The following is a 27500-nucleotide window of genomic DNA, read 5'->3' as shown; positions in this document are numbered from 1 at the left end:
AAACAAGGAAAAAAAGGGAAAAAAAAACAAGTCCGTAATAAATCAATCACTCAATAAATAATGCAAAACATGCTCTTAAAAACTATTAAGGAGTTAACAGGCCCCCATACCCGGCGAGTTAGTGATTTATGGGGTTTGGCTTTGGGGGGGTGGGAATGTGAGGGCCTTTGAATGCATACCGCGGCCCTGCCACGCCCCCTGCCCCCCCCCCCCCTGCCCCCCTTACCTCCCCTGGGGGGCGAATGCGGACCTCTGAGGCTGAAGGGGGAAGAGGAAGAGGCACGAGGATTAAAGCAAAAAAGGGAAAAAAAATGAAAGTGTCTTCTCCCCCGTGTAGCCGTTCCCTGGCAAAGAGCTGCTCTTAATTAGAGTGAGAGAGAGAGAGAGAGACAGAGGGAGACAGAGAGAGGGAGGGAGGGATGGAGGTAGGGAAGGAGAGGAAGGAAGACCGAGGCGGAGATGCGAAGCGGAGCGGGGCACTCAAGCCACTCGAAAACAAACCTCAACAACCCTTTCTGGACTCTTATTTTCGGAGAAAGCGCTCCTTCAGGTCCCTTTTGTAGCAGGAATATAGCGAGGTGGAGTGCCTCCATTGAATCAATTTGAGCTCTGGCTAATTTGGCTCTTTAGGGCACAATGACACACTTAGGAGGGAAGCATGTTTTTCCCTTTTCACTTCCTCGGTCCCCGCGCTGTGCTTCGGTCCTCACAAAAGCAGTAAAACGGGGAAAGCACTGGACCCCGCTTTTGTTTGGCCTCGTGAGGTAAAACCCGGTGCTCAGACAGGGGGGTACACGGGCCGCGGAGCTCTGCTTGAGGCCACGGGATCGCAGCTCACACGCCGCCTACGCCTGTGTCCTAATTAATTCAATATCACGGTAAATCAAACCAGCTGGTCCCGTCTAGCCCTCGCGCTGTATAAACGCCTCAATTATCAAATCAGTTTGAAGCAACAGAGGGTTAGAGCTGAACAGAGCGGTGCCTTACACTCCCCATGCTGGCCCCTCTGGAATCAAGTGAGCTTTTCACACTGGGGCCCAGATCGTGTGTGTATTAGTGTGTGTGTGTGTGTACATGTATATAGTAAGTATGCATGAGTGTATGCCTATATGTGTGTATATTTATGTGTGTGCATGTTTATGTGTGTGTATAAGTGTGTGTATGTGTACATGTATACAGCATGTATGCATGTGTGTGTGCATCTGTGCATGTGTGTATATGTATGTGTGTATATGTATATGTGTGTGTTTTAGTATGAGTGTGTGTGAGTGTGTGTGCACGTGCGTGTTCCCAATCACCTGCAAAGCCTTTCTAAGGGATAACCGTCCTCCAAAAGTTGAGTCTATAAGCGATGTCCAACCTCTGAAACAGGCTTTTGACACCCGCACCCCCCCATCACCACCCACCACCCGCACCTCCGCTCATCTCAAGACCTTTCCACAGATGACGCATCAGAAAAAGCGAGTAACAAAAAGAAGAGCCTGCCTCTCCAGCGTCTTGCGGGGCCCTGGCCTGCCATGTCGGATACATATCAAACGGCGCGGCCAGAAACCTCAACGAGGAGGACTGCAGCCGTCGGCACAGCTTGTCCATGTTACACACGTCTCTTCCCATTCCTCATTCCGGGTTTGGGGGGCTACGGAAGGGTGGGCCCCCGCCTCCCCCTCAGTCCCCAGGTAGGCTAGTTACACACATCCCACCTGCCCGTACTGGCGTCACGTACCATAAACCGAGACCATTTTACAGCGACTAGCATCTCCCCGGGCTTTTAGAGCCGGTAAATATTTGCACTTCAGGCGACGGTTACAACACTGGTTAGCGATGAATAGCACGCTATCGGTGTGTCGTGCAAAAAAACTCCAAAAGAATCAAAATTCTCAGCGACGGAAAAAGAAAAAAAAAGACTCTTCTTTGCTTTCCCCCACACCATTGTAATTATGTCAGACAGAGTGCTCAATCAACTTTATTAGCTGGTGAGTTATGAGCCAGATGAGCTATGCGAAAAAAAGAAGAGACGAAAACAGGCATATGATTTTCATATGACACTAATGACGGTTTATAGCACATTAAAGGGTAATCATCAGAACTTAGCTCTAAAAAGCTAACAAGCGTTTGTGTTCTTTTCACAGCTCACAGATTCAAGCTGTTGTTCTAACCCTCGTGTTGCTCATTTCTCAAAAATGTTCTTGATCACCTAAATGCATTCAAATCCCAAACACGTACTGCCTCTAAACGTTTAGCAGAAACCAAATTGGCAACTTGGTCAATTTTACGAGTTTGCCAACAGGTGCCAACAAAGTAGTGAAGGCAGCTGCTTTGGCGCAGTGCATTGTGGGTATTATCTCCGCTGCGTGGTTCCCGTCAGACCTGCTCCTTGACAGTTCAGATGGGGCCAGAAACAGGCCCTGGAGACAGCCCGTGGAGGGCCACACAGGCGGGGGGCCTCCCTGCCACAGAAATGACTGAATGCAAGAAGGGACAAAATTACAAGGCCCAGAGCAAAGTTGTGATTCTTGGATGAAGGGCATGCCTGGCCCCAGTTGATTTAAGACGCCCGGGAGGTGTGTGGCTGCCACCGGCCCCGCCCCCTTGGAACTCAGCAAGAGTGATTGATGGGGAGAGCTCCTGGGGAAAGGTGTTTTTTTTTTTTTTCCCTCCAGAGTTTTCAGCAGGTAAAGGCACAAGGTGCTTTTTTCACAAATCAATTACTGACCTCTGTGGAGTTAAGACCCCCCCTGATAACTGGCTGTGCCGAAAGACACAGGGCCCCCCTGCACCAAGCCGCCCCCAGGCTACGTGCTGAGTGATGGCGTCCGCACAGACGGGAGGTGGGGGAGAACGGAAACGAGCGGAAGGGACGTGCAGGAACAGGCGGCCATTTTCCCACCGGACACAAACACCGCTGAACTGCTGTCTGCCGCGCGGGCTCGCGATTGGCTGAGAGGAGGGCCAGGGCATGGAGGACAGGGCTGAACGTGTTCTCCACGGCCCGGCGCTCCGCGACTCCCACCCCGACCCTCCACCGGCCGAGAGACCTCCCGTACGACGGAGCGAGACTGATTAAAGCGCCGTTAAACCGCGCGGAATCGCAAGGCGGCAGACGAGCAATTGTACAGCAGTAAAAAAGACATCGGAGAGGCATCTGGGGGGCCATAGGAATTATAACGGGATGTCTAATGCCCCCTTGGCTTCCGCGTAATACGCAATCTCGTCGGAATAAGCAGATTTCAAATAATGAAAGGACGGCAGTTTGTGCCATAACTCTCTGATTAAAAGAGCCGGGCTGAAGATCCACCCTACGCCGCCATACACGCAAGTCTGCAGCAGTCATCTTCTCAGACCTGGGTCAAATACGTCATCCATTTGGATTCCAATACTTTTCTACGCTTTACTGTGCTCGTCTGGTGTATTCGAACCATTAAGATACATAAGAACTGGAGACAGCGTCCACTTTCCATGGGTTCCTATGGGAGCTGCTCAATGACATGAGAAGCCAATTCATGGCTTGAGTATCTCAGAAACGGCTGATCTCCTGAGATTTTCATGCACACTAGTCTCTAGAGTTTGCAAAGAAGGGTGCAAAAAACACACAGTGAGCAGCAGTTCTGCAGACAGAAAAGCCTTGTTAATGAGAGACATCAGAGGAGAATGGCCAGCCTGGGCAAAGCTGACAGGAAGGTGATAGTAACGCATTAACCACATATAACCACACATTATAACAGTGGTATGCAGAAGAGCATCTCTGAGCACACAATACGTCAAACCTGGACAGGCTACAGCAGCAGAAGAAATAGAAGTCTACAACAAAATAAGTCCTAAATAATACCTCAAAGTGCTCACTGAGTGTATGCTATTATTTTATATTCATTTTTTATCTTTGTATCATGACCACCACCTCAACCAGCACCACTGTCTAAAAAAATAAAGAGCAAATTAAATATATGACGTTATTCTCATTATCTATTTATGTTGGCCTATTTAGTATGTGACATTTTCTTTTGGCACCAAAGGCTTACAAAAGTGCAATACCTTGTGTAACCTCGAGTTAAAACCTATGAAACACTCAAAAAAGTGCAAGCACAGTGTTCTGGTCCTCTTGGTTGGCTCAATTACACCAGACAAGATCAATCGAGCAAAGAAAAAAATCCAAAACAATTGTGTATCTGACCCAGCAGTCACACAGCATCTCAACAAGGAGAGCTACACTCGGCCGTTCGTTGGAAGAACGATCGGTACTTTACTTGAAATAAATGTGACCCACTGAAGTCTAAAAGGGAGGGTTTTTCTAATCTCACAGGACCACGGAAAAATGGCTTCATGATATATACCAGCGGTCCTCACTCCTAGTCCTGGAGAGCCGCGGAGTGTGCTATTTTTTGTTGTTACTCAGCACTTAATTGATCGATTATTGATTTGTATTTAATTGATTTGTTGTTACTGAACTTAATTGATCAATTAAGTGCTGAGTAACAACAAAAGCCAGCACACCCAGTAGCTCTCCAGGACCAGGAGTGATACCACTGGTATATACTGTAACAGAAGCTGTTTGGGCTTCACAGAGCAGAGCGTGCACAGAGCCCAGGGACCAGGCTACGTGGGAAACACGCTCTTATTTTGACGCTCTGCTTTCTCACACACCACGGAGCCTAGTGGACGTCCGCGTTCTTCACCTCATCTTCCCCGGGTTTGTTTTTGTTAGCCATGCTATCGGTGCAATTTCTTCTCTGTGCTGCAGTCTCCCACCTCCCTAACCCCCCCACCCCCACCCCCTCCACTTTTCACTTTCCGGATAGTTCTTCATCGCTCCTGAGCCACCTCAAGGGACAATAAAATGGCGTTTTGCCCCGCCTCCGCTAATCCTCGGTGGCCGAGCCAGAGACGGGTTTGCCCGCCGTGTGAAGTCGAGCACAGACCCTGCGTTTCACCGCATCGCCGCGGGTGACGGGAGGGCGGTTTCTGCAGCGGGAGAGGCTCCGTCCTTAAGCTGAAAGCGCAGGTCTATATTTAACAGCGCTTCCGTCAAAGGGGTTTCTGCCGGGGGTGCTGGGATAGCGCCGGGGATCGGAGCCATGCCCGATTATCGGAACGCGGCCCCTTTGAAGGAGGGGGCCTAATTTGCATGAACAGCAAATGCACAGAAAAGCGGCATGGCCGCTTCGCCGAGCCCGTCCCGATAATGCCCCAGCTCCATTACACACCCCGCCTTTTTCAGAGGGGAGGAAATAATGCCAAACCAGTACCTAACAAACAACAGGAAGAACGGTTGAGTGCAATGCTGTCAGGGTGAACGTGGTGTGGAAAAGAGAGTGTGATAGAGGAGCAATAGGAGGGTGAGGGGGGTAGGGAGGGTAGTGAGAGGGGGTAGGGAGGGTGGTGAGGGGGATAGTGAGGGTGGTTTGGGGAGTAGGGAGGGTAGTGAGTATTTCATATACCAATACACCAGACAAGCTCAGCAAAGCGTATAAAAGTATTTGAAACCAAAACAATTATGTACTCGACTCAGGTCTGTCAGGACTCAAACTGGTCGTTAAAACGGGTCGGAAACGGGCTTTCTACCAAAAGCAGGAAAACTCCAGAGAGTGACCAATCTCACATCGTCTGCTGTGTCAGCAAAAGAAAACGTCAACTTCAACTGCAAGACCTTCGCGATAGCACGAGAGATAGCTTAACCAGTAAAACGTTATTGACCCTCATAAATTCCTTTTAGCCGTGCGGTTTATCAGAGATAAATGAAAGACCCAGTCCAACTCACCTACAGTGTCCACAAAGCTGCCAGATACAGAACACCTGATAATTATTTACCATCAATCAGCCCGCTTTATAAAGTACACGCTGTAGCTGTCTAATTCCAGCGGCTGCGATTTATGGCTCTTGTTTAGGTAATTAACTGATGTGTGTAGGGTAATCAGGGTAATGCCTCTTCACTTAAAAGAACAGCCGTTCTTCTCATATGTTCATTTTTTTCTATTCATTTCTTCAATTCATCAACTGAGAAATGACAGATCGTTATTGAGTGTCGAGTGTAACACAGTTTTTTGTAACGTTTCGCTTCATTCAACAGCACTCGATTCAATGTGAATAACTAGGTAAAACACGAGAGCTGTCAGGAAGCTGCACTTTGCACAAGGCTGCATGCACTTGACGGTCGAGCTACACTGGGAAACACTCACTGGATAAACCTGCTCTCTTTGCCCGCCTTCTTTCATTGGTCGGTTTAAAAGGCAATGCTTAAGTACAGGTCCTTCAGTATGGCCACTTGATATTGCATCTCCTTTACTGCCACTTATCACATACGGCGCTGGTATGATTATCCACTGCAATGGGTGATAATGAGTTTGAAATACACACAAAGGTGCGGCACTGCACACGGCCTGGGTCAATTACATACTGTAATTTAAATACGTTTCCGTGCTCAATTGATCTTGCCTGGCGTAACTCAGTACCAGACAAGCTCAGTAAAACATTGAAAAGTATTTGAATCCAAACAATTCTGGTTATTATTTCACCCAGGTCTGAAATGCTGGGAATGAGTTTGAAACACAGTGTGCTGTGCGGTAATCAAAGGCGTGGCAGTGTGTGGTTTGAGAACAGCGCAGTAAACTGAGCGTTCTTTGGACAGGGGCCAGGATAGCGCTGAGCGTACAACCCCATGCACTCCCATGCCATCGCTTCTCAAAGGGCTTCCGAGGTGTCTTGTAATGAGACTTAAAATCTTTTTTTTTCTCTCTTAAGCAGAAAATATTTGCTTATTTTAAGTTGCAGTTTGCTTAACAAGTGAAATTTTCTTACCCCACTGGCAAATCTTGAAATGAGTCAAACTGGCCGAAATGGAAGACTAAAATACTTTTGAGTTGAGATCAACGGAAATGGCAGCTCCTGTGCTCCACTCCACTCAGGGTGGGAGAGCAAGACAAATTAAAAGCACACGTAAAAGGCCAAGGCTATGGCGGATTAGCTGCAAGGTCCACCGCTTTTTAACTATTTTACGACGAGGGGGGGCGAGGGGAGACCGCAAAACGCAGTCTAATAATCTAATTAGTCTAATAATGATAATGGCTAAGGGTGGCCCGGCGGAGCGAGTGCTCATGTGGGTCTGAAAATGCACACGCTATCCTTTAAAGGTCCCATATTGCACACCATTCCAATGCTTCAATTTAGGTCCTGATATCCATCTTGTGGTTTTTAGTACCAAAACCAATCTCTACCCAGTCCGTTCATCAGTGCCTCTCATGAGCTTTACCAAGAACAGGCTATTTTAGTGACTGTGCCTTTAAGCCTCATTGATATCAGTAAACCTCTATTCTGATTGGCTGGTTAGCTCCAACGAATCGGACGCCGTCTGCGCTGAGCACTTGTTCCAGCTCCAAGGTGGGCCGTACTGAAGCAAATGAGCGTATCGTTGTGATGTCAAAACTACATGGAGCTCCAAATGGCGCATTTCAATGAGAATTTTCTTCATACAGATTGTGTGCATTTTGATATTTTCAGTGTTTTTATAACACCTTCAACTCCTTTATAATCCACATAGCAAGGCAAATATAATTTCCACAATACGGGAACTTTAAGCGTACATGGTCACAGTGAATGAGACTGTGACCATGTAATGCTGTGGACAGTGTCTTACGCCGTTTCACCCTCGTTCCATTCTCACATGCATCCCACCGCATGAGAGGGGGCCCGAGCGGTCTCTGCCCCACGTTCCTGCTCTTTTGATTGGCTGACCTAGCTGTTACTGGACGAGCATTGGGCAGTGAGAGCCGGGCTGACATGTGATTGGGTGGCAGAGGCAGGCCCTCCCCCTGTGGGCGTTCCAGCTCATTAGCCGCGCTCTGAATGCTCTGGAGTGTGTGTGTGTGTGTGTGTGTGTGAGCAGGCAGCCTGGCCTGTGCGTGTGAACAGCCTGCATCTTTCCGCAGGAAATAAAGCGAGGAATCTGAGCGTGTGAACGTGTATTAATCTCCAGAAAAAGGGTGAGAAGAATGCAGAGCCGGTGGCGTTGCGTGTCTGCTGGGTTGAGCGTGCGTGTGGGGCGCTGGGAGCTGTCCATGGGGGCCGAGGAGTGATCAGTGGAAAATGTGATGAATCGATGAAGAGGCGTGGAGCGAATGGAGAGGCTTTACCCTGTGTGTCAGAGAGAGTGTGTGTGTGTGGGTGTATGTGTGTGTGTGTGAGAGAGTGTGTGTGTGTGTGTGTATGTGTGTGTCAGAGTGTGTGTGTGTTTGTGTCAGAGAGTGTGTGTGTGTGTGTGTGAGAGAGAGTGTGTGTGTGTGTGAGTGTGTATGTGTGTGTGTGTGTGTGTGTGTGTGTGTGTGTGTGTGTGTGTGTGAGAGTGTGCTCCGTGTGTGTGTGTGTGTGTGTGTGTGTGTGTGTGTGTGTACACATACGTGCATGTGTGTGTATGAACAGTAATATGCAAGGATTTGGGCACCCCTGGTCAAAAAGCCTTTTACAATTAATATCTAAGTGAACAGAAGCTAACCTGCCCTCTAAATGGTACAACGTTAAACATGACACATTTCTTAGCATTTTAAAGCAAGATGACTTTTTATTAAAATGTTTTACAGTTTCAGAATAATACAAAAAGGAAAGAGGCCCTGTGCAAAAGTTTGGGAACCCTGTCAGTTGTACTTTGTAACTCCTCATCGGGCAACTATAATAGCTCGTAAACTCTTCCTGGAGCCAGCTAAGAGTCTTTAAAGACACATTAGGAATTTTTCCCCATTCTTCCTGGCAGAACACCTCTAGCTGAGAAATATTCTTCAGCCTCCTTGTATGTAGGGCATGTCTGAGACAGGTTTTCAAGTCTGTGGTGGCCATTCCAAAACCTTCATCCATCTTTCCTGGAGGTATTTCATTGTTGATTTTGAGGTATGCTTTTGATCATTGTCTTGCTGAAATACCCAACCTCTCTTCAACTTCAATGTATGGACTGACCTTTGAACATTAACTGTTGAGGTCGTTCTTTCAAAGGTCTTTGTTGTTTAAAGTACAATGTATTGTTGTCCTGTGAACAGCTAGACCTGTGTCTGCTATTCTTTTTTGCAGCTCTTTTGCAGTGATGTGTAGGTTCTTCTGAGCATTTCTCACCAGGTCTCGTCCATTTATCTTCCATTTTCTAATAATGTTTCTGACAGTGGAAATAGGTAGTTTGAAACATCATCTGATAAGGTTAGAGAACACAATTGGAGGGATTGTTGACCATTCCTCTAGGCATTCCTTTTCAGAACCAATGATATCCTTGGGATACCCCCCTCTTCAGTTCAGACCACAGGGTTTTCTGGGATTTAAGTCCGGAGACTGAGATGGCCATTGAAAAACATGGTTGTTGTTTTTACTCAACCATTTCTGGGTGGATTTTGATGTATGCTTAGTGGATCCTAGTGGACAATCTACCTACGACCAAGTCTCAGCTTCCTAGCAGAGGCAGATTATTTGCCAAGATTTCCTGATACTTAAATAAATAAAGTCTGAAATAGTGCCCCTGGACCACTGACAGCAAAACATCTCCAAAACATGAATGACCCACCGCAATATTTGACAGTAGGTATGAGGTGCTTCTCCTTGTATGCATTCCATTTCACCGCCAAACATGTTGATGGTGTGTATGGGTGTATGGCCAAAACGTCCAATTTTGATCTCATCTCACTCTCTTCTAGTCATAATTCCAATGAGGATTAGCAAAATCAAGATGTTTGGTTTTGTTTATATGCTCAATAAGGGTTGTCCTTAGGCCACCCAAAAGAGTTTACTTGTAAGGAGGTGCCATTTATGTTTTGTTTTTTTTGGGGGGGGGTTTTCCCCAGACTTTTTCAGACGATCCTTGGGTTACTTATAGCCTGCCTCACAATCCTACAGTCTGTGGTATCCACTTGCATCTTCCTGGCAAGTTTTCAACCATTCCATATGTATTACGCCTTTTTATTATTGCACTTACAGTGCTAAATGGTATGTTTAACCGTTTATTAATTTTGATGTGATGGCCAATTACCACTATCGCTTCTGAATTGACAGTTCTTTGGCTTTTCCCATGCTGATGGCTGACAAAGGGATTTTGCATGGTTGTTACCTCATTTTCATACTCTAATGAAACAGGAAGTAATGGAATGACTGCATATAATTCCTATAGACAGAGATGAACTAAATGAAAGTAAAACTATTGTCAATTTCACATTGTTTGATTCTATTTACAATAATTGTTAAGGGCGCCAATAATTTTTGCACTGGTGGTTTTCAGAAAAAAATAGATTACTAAATAAGAAACATTGTAACATGGGAGTAAATGTATTGAAACAAAAGTATATAGTTTTTCCATATGTTTGAACATAACATATAGATCATTATCCATGCTGTTTATTATATGCAGCCTTTTTTCTCAATTTATATTAAGGGTGCCAATAATTACAGAGCCCACTATATATATATATGTGTGTGTGTGTGTGTGTGTGTGTGTGTGTGTGTGTGCTCGTGCGTGTTTGTTTGCGTGTGTGCGTGCGTGCGTGCGTGCGTGCATGCGTTGTTTCAGCAGTGGACAGTGGCGTACAGGAAGTGGTTGTGTCCGGGCTCTCCAGTGTTTACAGACAGGAAATGTTTGCTCTGCGAAAGGGAAGGAACCAGGCCGCCCTACGCGGTAAAACTCTGTGAGTCCTGACTGACACACGCAGGCCCCCCTCCCCCCTGTCACCACCACATAAACACACTCAGACACTGTACCAACACAAAGACACACACTCAGACACTGTACCAACACAAAGACACATACTCAGACACTGTACCAGCACAAAGACACACACTCCGCGAGTCCTGACTGACACACGCAGGCCCCCCTCCCCCCTGTCACCACCACATAAACACACTCAGACACTGTACCAACACAAAGACACACACTCAGACACTGTACCAACACAAAGACACACACTCAGACACTGTACCAACACAAAGACACACACTCAGACACTGTACCAACACAAAGACACACACTCAGACACTGTACCAACACAAAGACACACACTCAGACACTGTACCAACACAAAGACACACACTCAGACACTGTACCAACACAAAGACACACACTCAGACACTGTACCAACACAAAGACACACACTCAGACACTGTACCAACACAAAGACACACACTCAGACACTGTACCAACACAAAGACACACACTCAGACACTGTACCAACACAAAGACACACACTCAGACACTGTACCAACACAAAGACACACACTCAGACACTGTACCAACACAAAGACACACACTCAGACACTGTACCAACACAAAGACACACACTCAGACACTGTACCAACACAAAGACACACACTCAGACACTGTACCAACACAAAGACACACACTCAGACACTGTACCACCACAAAGGCACACACTCAGACACTGTACCAACACAAAGACACACACTCAGACACTGTACCAACACAAAGACACACACTCAGACACTGTACCAACACAGACACACACTCAGACACTGTACCAACACAAAGACACACACTCAGACACTGTACCAACACAGACACACACTCAGACACTGTACCAACACAAAGACACACACTCAGACACTGTACCAACACAAAGACACACACTCAGACACTGTACCAACACAAAGACACACACTCAGACACTGTACCAACACAAAGACACACACTCAGACACTGTACCAACACAAAGACACACACTCAGACACTGTACCAACACAAAGACAGGCCCACAGCACCTGCAAAACTGTCACGCCCGTCGCGCCGTATGAAATTGCGACTAGGGTGCCAAAACACGAACGGCGAGCATCGACTTCAAGGGCGTCAAAAAGAATAAAAATAAGAAAGAGTCTGAGCGGCGAGAGAGAAGCTCCTCCAGATGCGCCCTGCTGAGAGATATCGCCAGATGAAAGCCGGAGAAGACCAAAGGACACTCTGACACCTAACCCGCCATCAAAGTCCCGCTGTGCAGCATGGGCTCGCACAGGGCTGGAGGGCCGGAGCAGGAGCGCAGGCTGAGAGCCGGCAGGCCCCGGAGGATTTAACAGCAGTCAGTCACTACAACCTGTTCTTTATCACCTGACAAAGCGCACAGAGGCCTTCTTAAAATGTCTTCTTCTGCTGACTGCACCGTTTGAAGAATATACAGAATAAGTAGCGATTCGTTTAAAAAAAAAAATATTTACACTTTTTAGACTACAGAAACTCTGTAGTACCTCCTCTGGAAAACTGAAACACTTTTGTTGGCCATTAATGATGATGCAGAGATGATGATAAATTCGGTTACGCAAGAAAACTGGACTTCCGCACATTTTAAGTAAGCGAAAACCTGAAATACAAAAATGGGTTCGACCTGGTATACCTCTCTCTATACAGGTTACATCAATTACGTATATGTTTTGGATTTGGATTTCTATGCTTTACTGAGCTGTTCTGGTTCCGGTCCTATTGGCAGGCTCAATTGCATCAGACAAGATTAGTAGAGCACAGAAAAGTATTTGAATCCAAAACAATTGCGTAATTGGCCCAGGTGGGGTTATGTCATGTGAGGCGGAGACGTTGCCGGAGCGACGCTGGAGAAAGGAGCTGGCCGCGCGCTCGTTCCGCTCAGAGCGTCCCGCGAAGCTTTGGGTTTCCGCCCGAGACTATCCGTCTTCGCAGACAATGAGCTCCGGGAGCCCCGCCGTGGGAGCGCTCATCAATTCCACAGAGCTGGAGAGCATTAGCCGCTAACGCCGCCGCCCGCCTTAAAAAGCTGAGAGAGTGGGGAACGAGACCAGTAAGACTGCTCGATATACCAAACCGTGTGTTTTTTATTTTTATTTTAAGCGTGATAAGGATAACCGCCGCCATGGGGCAAATATCTTTTGTCTTTTTTTTGTCTTTGTTCATACCTCTCTCCCTCCCATTGTTCTCTCCCCTCTCCAGCTCAGCTGACGTGTGGTGAGCATTCTGATGCAAAATGGCTGCCACTACACACTGGTTGTGGTTAAGGCCTGTTTCCCCCTCATCACTGTCAAGTGTTTTGAGTCGCCGGTTGATGAGAAAAGCGCTATATAAATGCAAGGAATTATTATTAATATTATTATTATAATTATTATAATTATTATTATTATTGGTGAACAACCTTGAGAGGCTATGTGAAACAGGTCCAGGAAAAAAAATTCTGAGATATCTACTGGGTGTTGATAAGTTGATAATCAGCAGCAAGATCATAAGATTAGTTTTTTCAATCACATGGAAGCTGCTCGGCCTTGCTGCCAATCAGGCTATCGTATCCCAAAAGATGTTTTTCTTTCCGGAAGCATGTCACACGGCCTCTAATGATGCTTTCTACCGCATCAGGTATGATTAAAGAACAAAGATGAAAGATAGCCTATATGCCCCGAAGGCGGCGGTTACTGTTATTAGGTTTTTTTTTAAACTTGATTTGATACACAGTGGAGCCCTAGTGGTAAGCTGCGGTCTGTGGGAGCTGCACCTGCCCCGCCCGCAAAGCTCCAGGAGTCATGTGACGGCACTGCTGCTTTGTATGGACACGGGCCTGCACTGTCGGCCCCAAACGACGGATCCAGGGTCAGCTCGCCAAACTCCAATTCTGACTAAAACCAAAATGCTAAATATTAACCTGAACTAGGATCGGCTGACCCATTCTGATTCCCAGCAACCACAACTGCAGTTGTGATGAAAATTATCCAGGACCAGCTGACTGATCCCAAAGCCTCAGCTGAAGCACTGTGTAAGAAAAGGCTGCAACTGATCTGGAATCAGTGCTCAGAGGGGTAATCCCCGCTGACACGGGGAGAGGGGGCCTGTAGCCTGAGGGACAGATTCCTGGAATGGTGTAGCCACCCTGCACACAACAACTACATCAGCTTTATCCAATCGATTAATATGCCAACTGTGCTAATGTGTGTGCTAATGTGATAGTGTAAGCTCTAATTTGCTTCTTGTTGTGTAAAACAAGAACAAAGTAACAATACTTCAATATCTACAGCTATGCATCTATATATCTATAGAGTGCAGGCCGTAATTATTTGGACAGTGGTACAGTTTCTGTTCTTATGGCTCTGTACTCCAGCACATTGGATTTGAAATGAATAAATATGAGGCTAAAGTGCAGACTGTCACCTTTAATTTGTATTTACATCCATATCAGATATCATGCATTTTAATACACACTCCCCCCATTTCAGTGGACCAAATGTAATTGGACAGTTGGCCTCTTAGTTGTTTGTTCTGAGACATACACGTACTAGTATATCTAAAACATCACCGTTCCTGATGATATTACAGTTCGAGATAATCTATAATAATTACAATTACAGTTATCATAACTAAGTATAATTACTTACTCTTACTTCCAACAATGTCATTTCGACTGAATAGTTTCCACCGCAGGTGGGCTGTGTCGCGCCCATTAATGAACTACGACGCGCTCACAAAGCCCTCCGAACAGGAGGCCACGGGCAGTCTACCCGCGGGAGTCTGTGAAAACAGGGCCTGAGCGCGGAGCGGGGTCTTTATCTCGTCACAGTGGCTCTCGCCTTTGTTTAATGATTACACAGCGCGCCGTGTAGCAGTGTCGGAGCCGCTTTGCCATTAGACTAATAAGTATTGTTTTGGATGGGGCCGCTTATTTATCTCTGCGGATCCAGGCCTGGTGGCGTAATGCGCTCTGTCACCGCACGCCCGCCGTGAGTAATGGCGGCAGGGGGCGGGCTGAGGACGGGCGGAGCGCTGACGGGGGGGAATCCGCATTGCAGGGCTTATCCGCGTGAGGGATGGGGCAGCGAGGCAGGGCGGAGAGAGGCTGGGTGTAAACGCTGCTGATTGAGTGTTATTGGTGTGGCGTGAGCTGTTAATGAAGGCCCGGGCGAGGAGGACTGCGCACCAGGGTGTGTGGAGCTGCACGGCGTGGTATGTGGACAGAGACACGTAGGGCCGGAGATAAACACGCACGCACACAAACACAAACACAAACAAACACACACACACACACACACACACAAGCACACGCGCAAAAACACAAACACAAACACACACACACACACACGCACGCACGCACGCGCACACGCGCAAAAACACAAACACAAACAAACACACACACACACACACACACACACACACGTGCACACACACACACACACACACACACACGCACACACGCACACGCACACACACGCACACGTGCAAAAACACAAACACAAACACACACACATACACACGCACACGCACACACACACAAAGACTCACAGAGACACGTAGGGCTGGAGATAAACACGCACATACATACACACACATACGTGCAAGCACACACATGCACACACAGACACATACATACGTGCAAGCAGATATACACAGAAACACATACACACACACAGATGCATGTACACACACATACTCACGGATACAGATAAACCACACACACACATAGACACACACACACACAATCTAGCAAGCATGCCTGTACGGATGATAACTTGGATGCAAACTTCTCTCAGCCTAAGATCCCCCTCTTTACACTATTTGATTTCTTCAAAACAGACTGAACAACATGTTACCAATGAACCGAACAATTGCTCATGTTACAAAGTCCACCCTGACGCAAGCAGTCCACATGCAATAAATTAGCCCTTTCAGCGAAAAGGCCGCTTATCAGATAACATCACTATGCAGCAGAGTGAATCCGTCTTTCACAACTCAAAAAGAAGCTGATACACTAAAACACTGAGCCCGATAATGGCAGTTTGGAATGCAGAGCAAACGTTGACTTAATCAACCGAGTGCAAGACATGGAGGCCACTGAACATGTACAGCCGGGATCATCAACTCGGACCCTCGAATCCAGCCCTGCTTTTCTCTTCTTCTGGAACTAGTGCTACTGACTGGCAAGAGTCTTCACGTCCAACTCCCAGGTAAACCAGCAGTTCTCGGCCGCTGAGGACCGTGAGTTGCTGATCCCCGGTCTACAGGGAAGGCTAGCAGTGTTTGTGAATGCGAGTGAACTCTGGAGGACAGGACGGTTGTTTTACACGGCCGTAAGAGTCACTTGTTCGCAAGCGCGTCTTATCGCCAATGGAAATAGCGCACAGCAGGAGGGGGTAACCCAAAGCACGCTGGGTAAGGCGAGACGCGTTCCGCGCGTGGAGGAGTCACTCTGGAGGACGCGTCGAACGCGTGCTTCCAGATCCAGATCCCGCCGGCCAGCTAAAAGGGACCAGACCTGTATTCAAATTCAAATCGCTCTTGCCTGAACTTGCCTGGTATAACGCAGCCAACTGAGAGGATGAGAAGGCAGGGTTTGCACTTTTTTCAGAGTATTTCGTAGGTTCTAATAAAACAGACAAGCTCAGCAAGGACTTCACACGAGGGAATGCGCTCATACCACTGCCCCTCTTCGCCTTGCTCCAGGCCCTACACTGCAAAAAAACTCAAATAAATCTTAACAAGCATCTTCGTCTTATATTTAGACTTACAATCTTATTTCTATAACTTTCTTGTGAAATGAGACAAAAGAAAAACTGCCAATAAGGTGAGAAAGTTTGACTCATTTCAAGATTTGCCAGCGGGGTGAGAAAAGTTAACTTGTCGAGCAAATAGTAACCTAAAACATGCTAAAATAAAAACACTTGTTAAGACAGACATTTTTGCAGGGTAGCTTTCCAGCCGGCGATTCTGAGGGGCGACCCCTCCCGCTTCGCTCGCACACGCCTGTAAAAGCAAACAGAGCAGGGTCGGGCGCGTACGTCCCCAACCCCCCCAACGTGAAAACAAGACGCTGGGTAATCCAGCGGCTCTGGTCCCGGCGTCCCCGGAGCGGGGGAACGCAAAGCGTGCCCCGGGGCGCTGGTTTTTTCGGGGAGAGGCCGGGGTTCCACACGCGCCTTCGAGCGCGCAGAAAGCGGTCTCCAGAAAGCTCCCCGGTTCACGGGAGGACAGGTCGCGCGCCTCCCGGGGCCGGAGGTGGGAGGGTGTTCCACTTTATACCGGAACATTCCATGGAGGAATGAGAGGAGCGTGGAATCTGAGAGGAGCGCTAACTCACAAACAGCTGCGCGCTGGCGCTCCAGCCTCACCGATTCTCCCGGCCCACAATGCCTCTCAAGTTGCCATGGGCTATGAAGTGTTTTTTTTTTTTTTTCTTCAAGAATTTCAATCAGAGAAATGACATGACATTTTACAGATCACAATGCTCATCAGCCCTGAAAAGGGCTTTAGAAAAGTCTGGGCCATCTGATCCCCGAAACGATAATGAACAAGCGAGACAACGGAGAATAATATACCAACACAGGTGGCCAATTTCGCCCAAAATGCAGAGCCACCGCTGATATTATGTCTGTGCCAGGAGGAAAGAACTTGTAACCAGGTTACGGTCAGTCTGTTTGCCAATTTCAATAAGACATGCAGAAACATCCGTTTTTCTGTATTTAATTGCAATGCTTGCATCGCTCAAATGGAACGGACATTTTGTTTTTGGGGGATCCGAGTGCCACCAATAAATGGCTGCAATAATGTATGACACACACTTTAGTTAGCTAGTGTGCTAAACGCTAAAGCTAACGGTTGTATTAAATGCTGTCAGTATATTGTTGTATTGTATTAACTATTGTATTGTTGTACTCGGGGTATTCTAGCAGCCAACTGTGGTATGCCAGTTTGGAAGTTGATGTATTCTTCAAGGGTTCCGACTGTATCTGTATGGTCACGCTAGGACTCGGAACCGTACTGTCCTCTAGGGTCCTCTTCACACTTGTTCCTGTGTTCGATCTGCACTTCGATGTACATTGCTCTGGATAAGAGCGTCTGTTAAATGCTTTGTAATGTAATGTAATGTAATGTAATGTAAAAGGCCCCGGAGCAGTTTTCACAATCAAAACCTTAAAATGAGAGGAGCAAAGCCTCATCACAATGCCCTCGTAACCCACAGATCTTTTTCAGTTCAACCCCTTTAGGTATAAAATAATAATGTGATAATAATGTTCTTAATGTTCTAATGCTGATGTAACAGCCACTACTGGTAACTGAAAGCAATGGAGTCGTAAAACACTGACAAAAAAAAACATTCCAAAAAACCTAATCTTCAAAGGGTTAAGCGTTTACTTTTCTACGCTGACATAAAGTGAGACAGCTGTAATCTCTGTAATCAAATTGCTTGTGTAATATTAACTTCATTTGCTTGTAGGGACACACGATTCTCTTAGACATTTTAACTGCCGTATTTCAATTCGTAAAGGCAGATATAGAACTGTACAGCCGCACCACAATGACATCATAGGGAGGTTTTTGGACGAGTATAATAAAAGAGGGTTGTGGTTACAGATTTTCGGGTTCCAGCTGGATCCTCCTGAGCTCATGGCGTTTATCAAGGTGTTTACCCGTGCCACATTCGGAGCGGGCCCGGACGCGCTCTCTGAAAACCTCTCGCTCTCATAGGTCAGCTCACTGCAGCCAGGTCTCAGTCCGGCCCTTGTTACCTAAGTTTAATTTCCATATGACGTAGCGGAGGCTTTCGGTAACCAGGATTACCAGTAGCTAGTCTGACCAACCTGTCTGAGGCGGTACCGCTGAAACCTGTTCTACGCATGGTAGCTAGCGTGCATGCTGGTTCTGAGCTGGTTCTGAGCTGATTCTACGGGTTGGGTTGCGACGTAGCGGAGTTCCCCGGTAGTCCAAATAAACACACTAGTGCTCTTCGCTCGCTGCTCTCTGACCTCGCCACAGCTGAGTCAGCGCGTCTCGGAGCTTCAGGCTGCCGCACTACGGAGGGCCGCCGTCGCCGTCATGAACGCTAGCCGCTAAAACGGGAAGCTGTCCGAACGGGAACCTCAAAGCCGGCCTGGACGAGGCGCCTGTCGAACAGGTCCAGCTGTGAACCCCCTCCTCCTTCCCTGAAGGCCCAAGGAAGTAGACCCAGACGTATTTGTTTTTGGATTCAAATACTTTTCTGCGCTCTATTGATCGTGCCTGGTGTACTTGGGCCAGAAAGGAGGAGCCGGTAGGCGGGGGTTTATATTTCTGGGAACATTTCATTGGGGGGCAGCCTGTAGCCTCGTGGCTAAGTAGCTCGACTGGGGCCCGGAAGGCCCAGGGAAGCCACAGCTCGAGCCCTGAACCCTGCATCGTTCCAGGGGCATTGTCTGCTTAGTCTAATCAACTGGAAGTCGCTTCAGATAAAAGAGGCAATTAAATACATGTAATGTAAATTCCAATACACCAGGCAAGCTTACTGAAATGCAGAAAAGAGTTTGAACCCAAAACAAATACAATTCGCCAACCCCATCCCCAACGCCCATGGCACTTTCCTTTCTTCAGTTACGCCAGGAAGGCAGCAGGTTCAGCTCAGCCAACCACAGATACATATTACTTTGCCAGCAGCTTTCTGTTAACGTATTTTTATCGAATCTATCTGTATCGATGTTACTGAGCTAGCTAGCTTGCTAAGCCCGTCGCAATTTAGCTTTCTAGTTCTACCAGCTGCCGTCTCCCAGGCTTCACTGAGGGAAGGACAGGGCCTCGGGCGACCCCGCCCTGGTTCCGGACGCGGGCACTTACTGGCAGGCGAGGGGGTGCTGTAGCCGCTGATGGGCAGCCCTGGCAGGGGGGGCGGGGAGAGCCCCCCCAGGACGTGGGGGAAGAAGTAGGAGTAGGGGGGCATGGGGAAGCCGCTGAGGTGGTGGCCCGCGTTGCCTTTCCCGGACATGACCGCCTGGCGCGGGCGCTCGGCAACGGCGCACTTCACAGAGTCTGCGGCTCAGTTAGTCCCCCATCCAGCACGCGGGCCGGCGGCAATCCCGCGAGCTCCGTGGCGGAGGGAGCCGGCCGTTCCCCGTTCCCGTTCGCTCCGGGACCGCCCCTGCCCAGACGCAGGGGAGGAGGGTGGGGCCTCCTTGCCTTGCGACTGTTGGCGGAGTGGAGGCCTCGTGACGGAGGAGAAGTCTGGGAAGTTGAGTCGGGCGGTTGTGAGGCTGGAGACCGGGCGGGTGGGCAGGGGTGGTTGTGAGGGGGTCCTTGCGTTCCTCCCACTGAGCGAATGTTGCTGCTGTGATGCCACGAGGGGTGTGTCTGGAGGTCACATGGTGCTCACTGGCTGTTCCCCGGCCACCGGTAGAGGTCTGCAGTCATGTCTGAGACAGAGAGAGATTTATCTTATTTTTATGTCCCCTTTATTTAAACAATTTACAGACAGAAATATACCATCTCCTTCAAACCATAACAATGTTCCTAAAATAGATTTAAAAGGGACAAAATGCCAAAAAGACAAACAAATAAAACACACAATAAAACAAATTCATCACTATAAACCCATCAAAACACAGACATCCAGTAAGACAAAGATAAACCAGTAATACACTAAATAAGGAAAAACACAATGAAACCAAATTTAAAAAAAATGTAATCCACCAGAACGCCTTCTGATTCCAGAGATAGAGGGAGAGAGGGAGACAGAGACGGAGAGAGAGCGAGAGAGAATGAAAACACTTCACAAACCACTGCACAGGCTGTGTTCTGCATTATAGTGTGTGGGAAAACAGGTACAGAGCTCAGAAGTACTCTATGGAGTAATTAATAAAAGCTGGGCTGAAACATTTTTAAAAAATCCAATTTCAGCGTCACCGCCATAAAAAAAACATTTCATATCAACTCATGAGCCGGAATTTAATTATGTGTAATTTAGAAGAGCCAAGAGTTTTGATAGCGCTCCCAGTTCTGCAGTAATGCACTCATTCATTATCATTTTGAGAACAGAAGAAACTGTGGGAAAGAGTAATCAAGAAAGAAAAAGCAAACAAGAAATGAAAGAAAAAGGTTCTTAATTAATTACAGCACTAAAACCCTCGGAGGCTTTCTGAAAGCACAACGGAACACAATTAAGAGCGGGAATAACACAGGCCCGTGTATTTTCAAAAGGAAGGAAAAGAAAATGAAGCCTCTTGTATGTGGACGTGCGCACACACGGACGCAGGCACACGCGCGCGCGTATATTTTCGGGCAGAGTACACCCAGTCTCTCATTAAGGCGGCGAAGGAATTTCCAGTCGGGCAACATGCGGGCAACCAAACCCCACAATCCCCAAAGGGCCCAGGGCCGCGGCCTTCTGGGCACGCAGCGGCGGTCTGCCATCGTGGCCTGGCGGTTTGGAGCCCGTCTGCCGTTTCCGCCGAGACGCTCTGCGCTGAAGGTCGGAGAGAGTGGCAGAGGCCCAACCTGGCTCTACGAGTACAGCTGGAGTTAGGCTCCTCAGCCTCCAAAAACCTCAGTGTGAATACAGCAAGAATACACACAACCGCAAGCGCGTAACATCAAAGTCAGCCAGGCGAGGAACAATTGTGGCCAAACTAGGGATCTTCGTGATTAATAGACGATTGAGTATTGTTCATTATACATCAATCAAGCTTAATGATTGAAAAGATACTTTTATTTTGGGCCGCCTAATGTTGCACTCCTCTTTCAGAGAAGGTGTTAAATTGTCCAACAAAAGAGAAAGAGCTGTATATTTGTATATATATTGTACAAATATATTGTATATTTAGCCTGAGATGGATAGTGGTATACAAAAATTTGGCTTTTTGCAATTTTACAAAAGTTAACAATAGCAAACCTGACCTCTGAATGGTACAATGTTCAGCATGACATATTTCTTAAAATTTCCTGTTTCACAATAGTGGCTAATGTAAGTTAGTACTTTGTAGCTCCTCCTTGGGCAACTATATGTAACCAGCTAAGAGTCTTTAAACTCTTTTTTAATTTCTTGGCAGAACACCTCAAGCCCAGAAATATTATTTGGCCACCTTGCATATATGGCATGTTTGAGCTCTCTCCCCACAGATTTTCAACAATATTCAAGGTTTTGGTGGCCATTCCAAAACCTTAATCCATCTTTCCTGGAGGCACTTCATGGTGGATTTCGAGGTATGCTTTGGATCATTGTCTTGCTGGAATACCCAACCTCTCTTCAACTTCAATGTCTGGACTGACATTATCCTCTAGAATTTCTTGATATTTGGTGGAATCCATCCTTCCCTTCCACTCGCACAAAAATGTCCTGTGCCCCCAGCTCCCACACAACCCCAGAGCATAATGGATTCATCTCCACATTCATGCTTCACAGTTGGCAAGGTGTTCTTCTCTGCAAAGGCTTCATCCTCTTTTCTCCAAACATACCTTCTTTGGTGGTGGCCAAAACGGTAGGCTTCTCAATTGTTTCTTTTGCATACTTCAGATGCTTTATTTTGTGTTGAGGTCGTTCTTTCGCTGCAATGTAGGTTTTTGTTGTTTAAAGTACATTGTTTTGTTTTCCTGTGAACAGCTAGACCTGTGTTTGCTACTCTTTTTTGCAGCTCTTTCGTAGTGGTGTGCGGGTTCTTCTGAGCATTTCTCACTAGGTCACCACTCGGGCCATTCTGTCTTCCAGACCTTGCCTTGACTTCAACTGTTCCATTTATCTTCGATTTTCTAATAATGTTTCTGACAGTAGACATAGCTAGTTTAAAACATTGAGTTTGTTTAGCCTTCTCCTCCTTCTCCTAGGAGGCACCCAAAGATTTATTGTGCAAGGAAACAATTTTTCAGAATGCATAATGTCTAAATGATCAACCTATGGATCCACCTCTTCTTGGCATCCCTTATGCCACACATCTGCCACAGCTACAAACTGACACGTGAAGAACCAAGAAAAAGCGTAATTCACATTTTCACCCTGATGGTGGGAGCAAGAATCAAGGAAAGGATGCCAGGAAAGTAAGAAAGAGGTAAAATAAGAGATAGGAACGAGCCCCTATTTTAGGTGTGCCACAACTCATCACAATGGAAAGCAAAGGAGGTAGAACACTACTTCTCCTCAACATTTACGAACTGCAGAGGAAGGACAAAAGCAGCCAGGAGGCCGTCTGCCAGCTCCTGAATGCGACGCACTCGATTGCGACCATTTCTCACGGCCCACCTGGCATGACCAACAGAAGAACAAAGGGCTGAGGGCCTCGTGGAAGAGGTGTGCGCTAATAGGGACTAATTCAACTTTTCATCCAGGCCCTCAGGTATGCAGTGTCTGTAACATATGTTCTTCGCCCCCGTTCCACCGAGGGTCCTGATTACTTAATGGGGTCATTGACTGGATGTGAAAGGATTATTTAACTTGATAATCGATTGCCGGCTGATTACTTCTGGAACCTGTGGGACCGGAGGTCTCCGCGGGAGATCCATCTCTCGGATCTCGGATGCTGCTTCCCCTGGATGAAAACGGGCCGCACGTCTCCCGCATAATGGTCCCCTTAATTATTCACGGGAGATTTGAATCTTTTATGAATCTGTTGCTCCCCCGTGCCTGAGGACTTCCAGATCAATAGCGGGCCTGTGTTTCGGCCGAGCGCTGATGAAGCGGTCTCTCAGGGCGGGTGGCCGCCGGGGGCAGCTGGGGCACAGAGCAGGACTGAAATGGAGAGGAGCAGCAGGTGCTGCTGGTGTCTCTCTCTCTTTCTACCATTTCTTTCTCCATCTCTTTTACTTTATCTCTACGACTTTTTAACTCTTCCTCTCCTTCCCTATCTTTCCCACTCTCTCTCTTTACTTTAATGCTCCTTCTCTCTTCTTCTCTCTCCCTCTCTCTACCTCTCTCTTCCTCTCTCTTCCTCACTGCTTTAGGAAACTTGGCCATATGGTAATGGGACACCCCTGCTTTAATGAACCACTAAGGACACATCGGCGAAGAGGAAAAAGTCAGGGGCCACGAAGGGTGCCGTGCGGAATGCCTCAGGTCACTTCCTCAGACAGGTGAATTATTCTGTACGTATAGTTGTGCAGTCGAGGATACTTTAACATCAATCTGCGCTGCGGTGTAAACCGGACCCGTCATATCCAGCGTGTATTCTTCTTCTCGTGCGTTCACATAAATCCACTTGGGATGTGACGGTATGTTCAGACCGCATTCCAGAACATTCCATCCAAACGAGATGAAAAGCGGAACCGGTGCCGAGTCGCTGCTGATATCATGGCAACAGCAGCAAACGGATAAGCTGCATGTTTTGTCTGACTCTTGCACCCTCATTTGATAAAGAGACCACATGAACATGGTTGCAGGAGATGGGTCTCCCACAGCCTCAGAGCGCCATTTTAGAGCATCTCCCCAGGGCGCAGAGAGAGGGTATGTTTGTTTAAGGCTCCCTGTTTGAGATGGAGGCTTTACGGGGCCTCCTCAGGTCATGGGCTGGCTTTATGGGGTCACAGATCTGTTAACTGTTTATAGTTATCGATCACTGGTGGAGCGCTCAGGCACGGCCTTGGCCAAGGGGCGAACGCAGACACTCTACGCCCCTGCAGGTCCCTTAAAATAACACATGAGTAAAGGAGCACACAGTGCTTTGGGAGCAGACCTGGGTCAAATATTTTTTTGTGCTCGATTGATCTTGCCTGGTGAAATTGATAAAACCAAAAGAACCGGAAGGCAGGGTTTGCACTTTTTGAGAGTACTTGGTTCCAATACACCAGACACGCTCAGTAAAGTGTAGAAAAGTATCTGAATCCAAAACAACTACTTATTTCACCCAGGTCTGCTTGGGAAGGGGGGGGGGGGGGGGGGGGTTGCCACATGCATGCATTTACACTGCAGTCAGTTTTTGTTCCTCACCGCCAATAGGGGACGCTATAATAAGCAAAATGTCTAAATGCCAATATCCCTTGCACCATTTGACCAATCAGGTTGACATTTTAGATATGCCACCTCTGTGATATTCCCTACCACTGTCCAATGACAAAACGATATCTTAAAAAACATAGCCGTCATTAGCCAATCAGGCTAAAACGGTCACCGTACCCCTTCAGGGGGCGGGGGGCCGAGGACTCGGCCCTTCACTCATCGGCGAGGGACGGCAGAGAAACCCAAGACCCCGGTAGCACGTTACGGATGAGCCGGGTCCCTTTCAGATGAGCCCGTCTCTGCTCCTCTCCTCCTCTCCTCCAACAAAGGGAGGAACGACAGGAGGGATCAAAGCCCAACAGAAGCCCGCTCAGATAATTCATCGCGCCGCTCAGCGGAATGAATCATACTAATAAATTATTAAGAGCCATACTAAGTAGGTTAAACCCCACAGGTCCACTCTCTACAGCCAGGCAGTTAGTAATTAATTCATACGCTGCATTTATATGTGTGTGTGAAAGAGAGACTGCTGGGGTTGATTGCACATCTGACAAAAGAATGTCAATGCAAGATTTTCACTGTTGAGAAGGCGGAATTACAAGACCCTACTTTTAGCCAGCTGATCTTAACAGTGTCGTATTTATGTTAGATGACAGAATACTTTTCTATGCTTTACTGAGCTTGTCGGGTGTATTGGAACTCTCGAAAACTGAAAACACCACCTTCTGGTCCTCTTAGTTGGCTCAATTGTAACCAGCCAAGATCAATCGAGCACAGAAAAATATTTGAATCCTCAGCTATTTTATTTGACCCAGGTCTGTAGAGTTCATACGTTACATTTGACAAGACTTTCTCGGGGAAATTCTTTTTGCATTGTGTTAGGGAGACGCCAAGAGAAAAACACCTGGAGCAGAAACCTTTATTCACAGGTCGTTAGGTAAAACATTGGTGGTTTTGCCTCTTTGAAATGTGATTTCTAGTGCAGAAGAAAATTGTTCTTCGTTTTTCGAAGTTCAAAGCGATCTTTTTCACAGACCGTTAGCGCGACCCTCCGACCGAGCCTCCGCAGACAGACTGCTGCTTTCCGCGCGGAACGAGCCGGAAGCGTGATGGAGCGATGCCGAGTGGGGCCGAGAGAGAGGGGGAGAAGGAGAGGAACATCAATGGGACGGTAGAGAGAGAGGGAACGTGGAGGCTGGTAAATATTAATGAGGTCCAAAAGAGGAGGTCTGTGATATAAATGGTCTTGTCCCGTTCCAACCGAGCGAGAACGCTGAGGGGAAACGCGTGACAATGGCGGTTTACTGCGAGCGGGGCGAATCTGTCCGCCCACACAACTGCACACAAAAGCACATACACGCACATGTACGCATGTACATGTACATAAACATACACATACACATAATTGCCTGTAATAAATTAACATACATTGTAGAATCCAGAGTGTAGATTGAGGACAAATGGGACCTGGGACAAATACAAAACAATTTGGTTTTGGATTCAAATACTTCTCTATGCTTCACTGAGCTTGTCTGGTGTACTGGAACCTATTAAATTGATGCAAACTCCGCCTTCTGGTTCTCTACATTGGGTCAATTGATCATCCGAGCACAGAAAAGCATTTGAATCCAAAACGCTGATGTACTTGACCCAGGTCTGTTGAGAACGTACAGCTTGTAGCACACTTATACATTCACGGTCACGGTCTTTAGGACACGGTCTTTTGGAGATGCCTCGGGTGCTCACACGCACACGAGCGCTTCCACACGGACCAACGCCCATCTGCGCCCAGGATCACGTGGACCTTCACCGGCGCTCCCCGCTCCCACGGGCGGTTGGGTGGCCCGCGTGACTCTGCGCGCGTATGAGCCCTGCGTGTCGACGCTCTGCGTGTCGGCTAACACGCAAACGATGCGCGGGGGAGGTGGAGGGGGCGGCAGAGACACGCAACAACCGCAGCACACAGAAGCGCCGACCGACTTCGCACGCGAACCTCCCCCCCCCTACATACAGAGGCCCTTTTAGGCCGCGCAGCCTACTTACAGCAACATGGCGACTCGCGGACCGGGCAGAGTGCCCAGAACGGCGGCTACAGCCCACGCGGGGAACGGCGGGGTAGAAGAGCCGGCTTTCAGGCGTCCGCTGAGAGGGGGGGGAGAGGGGGGGACTGGGGTCGTCCGCCTCTTTCATCCTTGTTTTTGGTTTGTCTTTTGTTAACCCTCATATTATGTTAAGGCTTTTAGGACCGCTTTCAAGTTTGGGGTCACATTGACATTGACATTTACAGTGACATACGCCCATCTGCCCCTCCTTGCAGGCTCAAATGCGCCGGAGCGTCAATGGAGCACATTAAAGTATTTGAATCCAAAACAAAACAGGGTGAATTCAGGTAATTAGGGACACTTCAGTTTTTGAGTCTGCCCTGCATTGGTGAGTTACAAAGAAGCAAAATTACCTGAATTCACCCTCCCACTTGAACACAGGGGTTATGCCATTGTGGCAAATGGGAGACTGGGGTAATTGGGAGGTTGGGGTTGCTAGGTAAAGCAAGCAGAGCGTCCAATGCAAAAAAGGAAATGAACAAAAAATGAAAAGCCCCTGTTGGGGGAGGGGCGGGTGGTGTTTAAGATAAAATGAGACAAGATGGACTGAAATTGGTCTCGGGCGGGGTCGAATGCACCTTCAAAGGAAGAGCGAGCAAGCGCATATAAAGAGGTCACCGTCAGCGCTGGAACGCTGGAGCGCGGGGACGCAAACGCTCCGTCCCAGCATCCCTCCGAGCCGCTCCGCTGGAACAAACCGCCGGCGCCGTGTTCGGCTGACGATTAGCTCGGGAGAGCCCCTCTGAGGGCGTGCCCACAGGGCCGCGGAGGGAGAGTGCAT

General features: G+C 47.7%; 1 protein-coding gene across 3 annotated transcripts in view; it reads right to left on the bottom strand.

The window, feature by feature from the left end:
- The window catches only part of raraa (retinoic acid receptor, alpha a), a 197581-nt gene that overhangs the window by 81479 nt on the left and 88602 nt on the right, over positions 1–27500 (bottom strand). For all 3 annotated transcript variants that reach the window (XM_061229175.1, XM_061229167.1, XM_061229159.1), the window contains one exon: positions 19541–20112. In XM_061229175.1, the coding sequence (XP_061085159.1) occupies positions 19541–19688 (148 nt within the window). In that variant the 5' untranslated portion in view covers positions 19689–20112. The remainder of the gene's footprint in view (positions 1–19540; positions 20113–27500) is intronic.

The sequence above is a fragment of the Conger conger genome, chromosome 2 (genome assembly GCF_963514075.1).
Source record: "Conger conger chromosome 2, fConCon1.1, whole genome shotgun sequence".
NCBI lineage: Eukaryota > Metazoa > Chordata > Actinopteri > Anguilliformes > Congridae > Conger > Conger conger.
The sequence above is the reverse complement of the archived record's forward strand: the minus strand, read 5'-3'. Positions and strand labels throughout refer to the sequence as shown.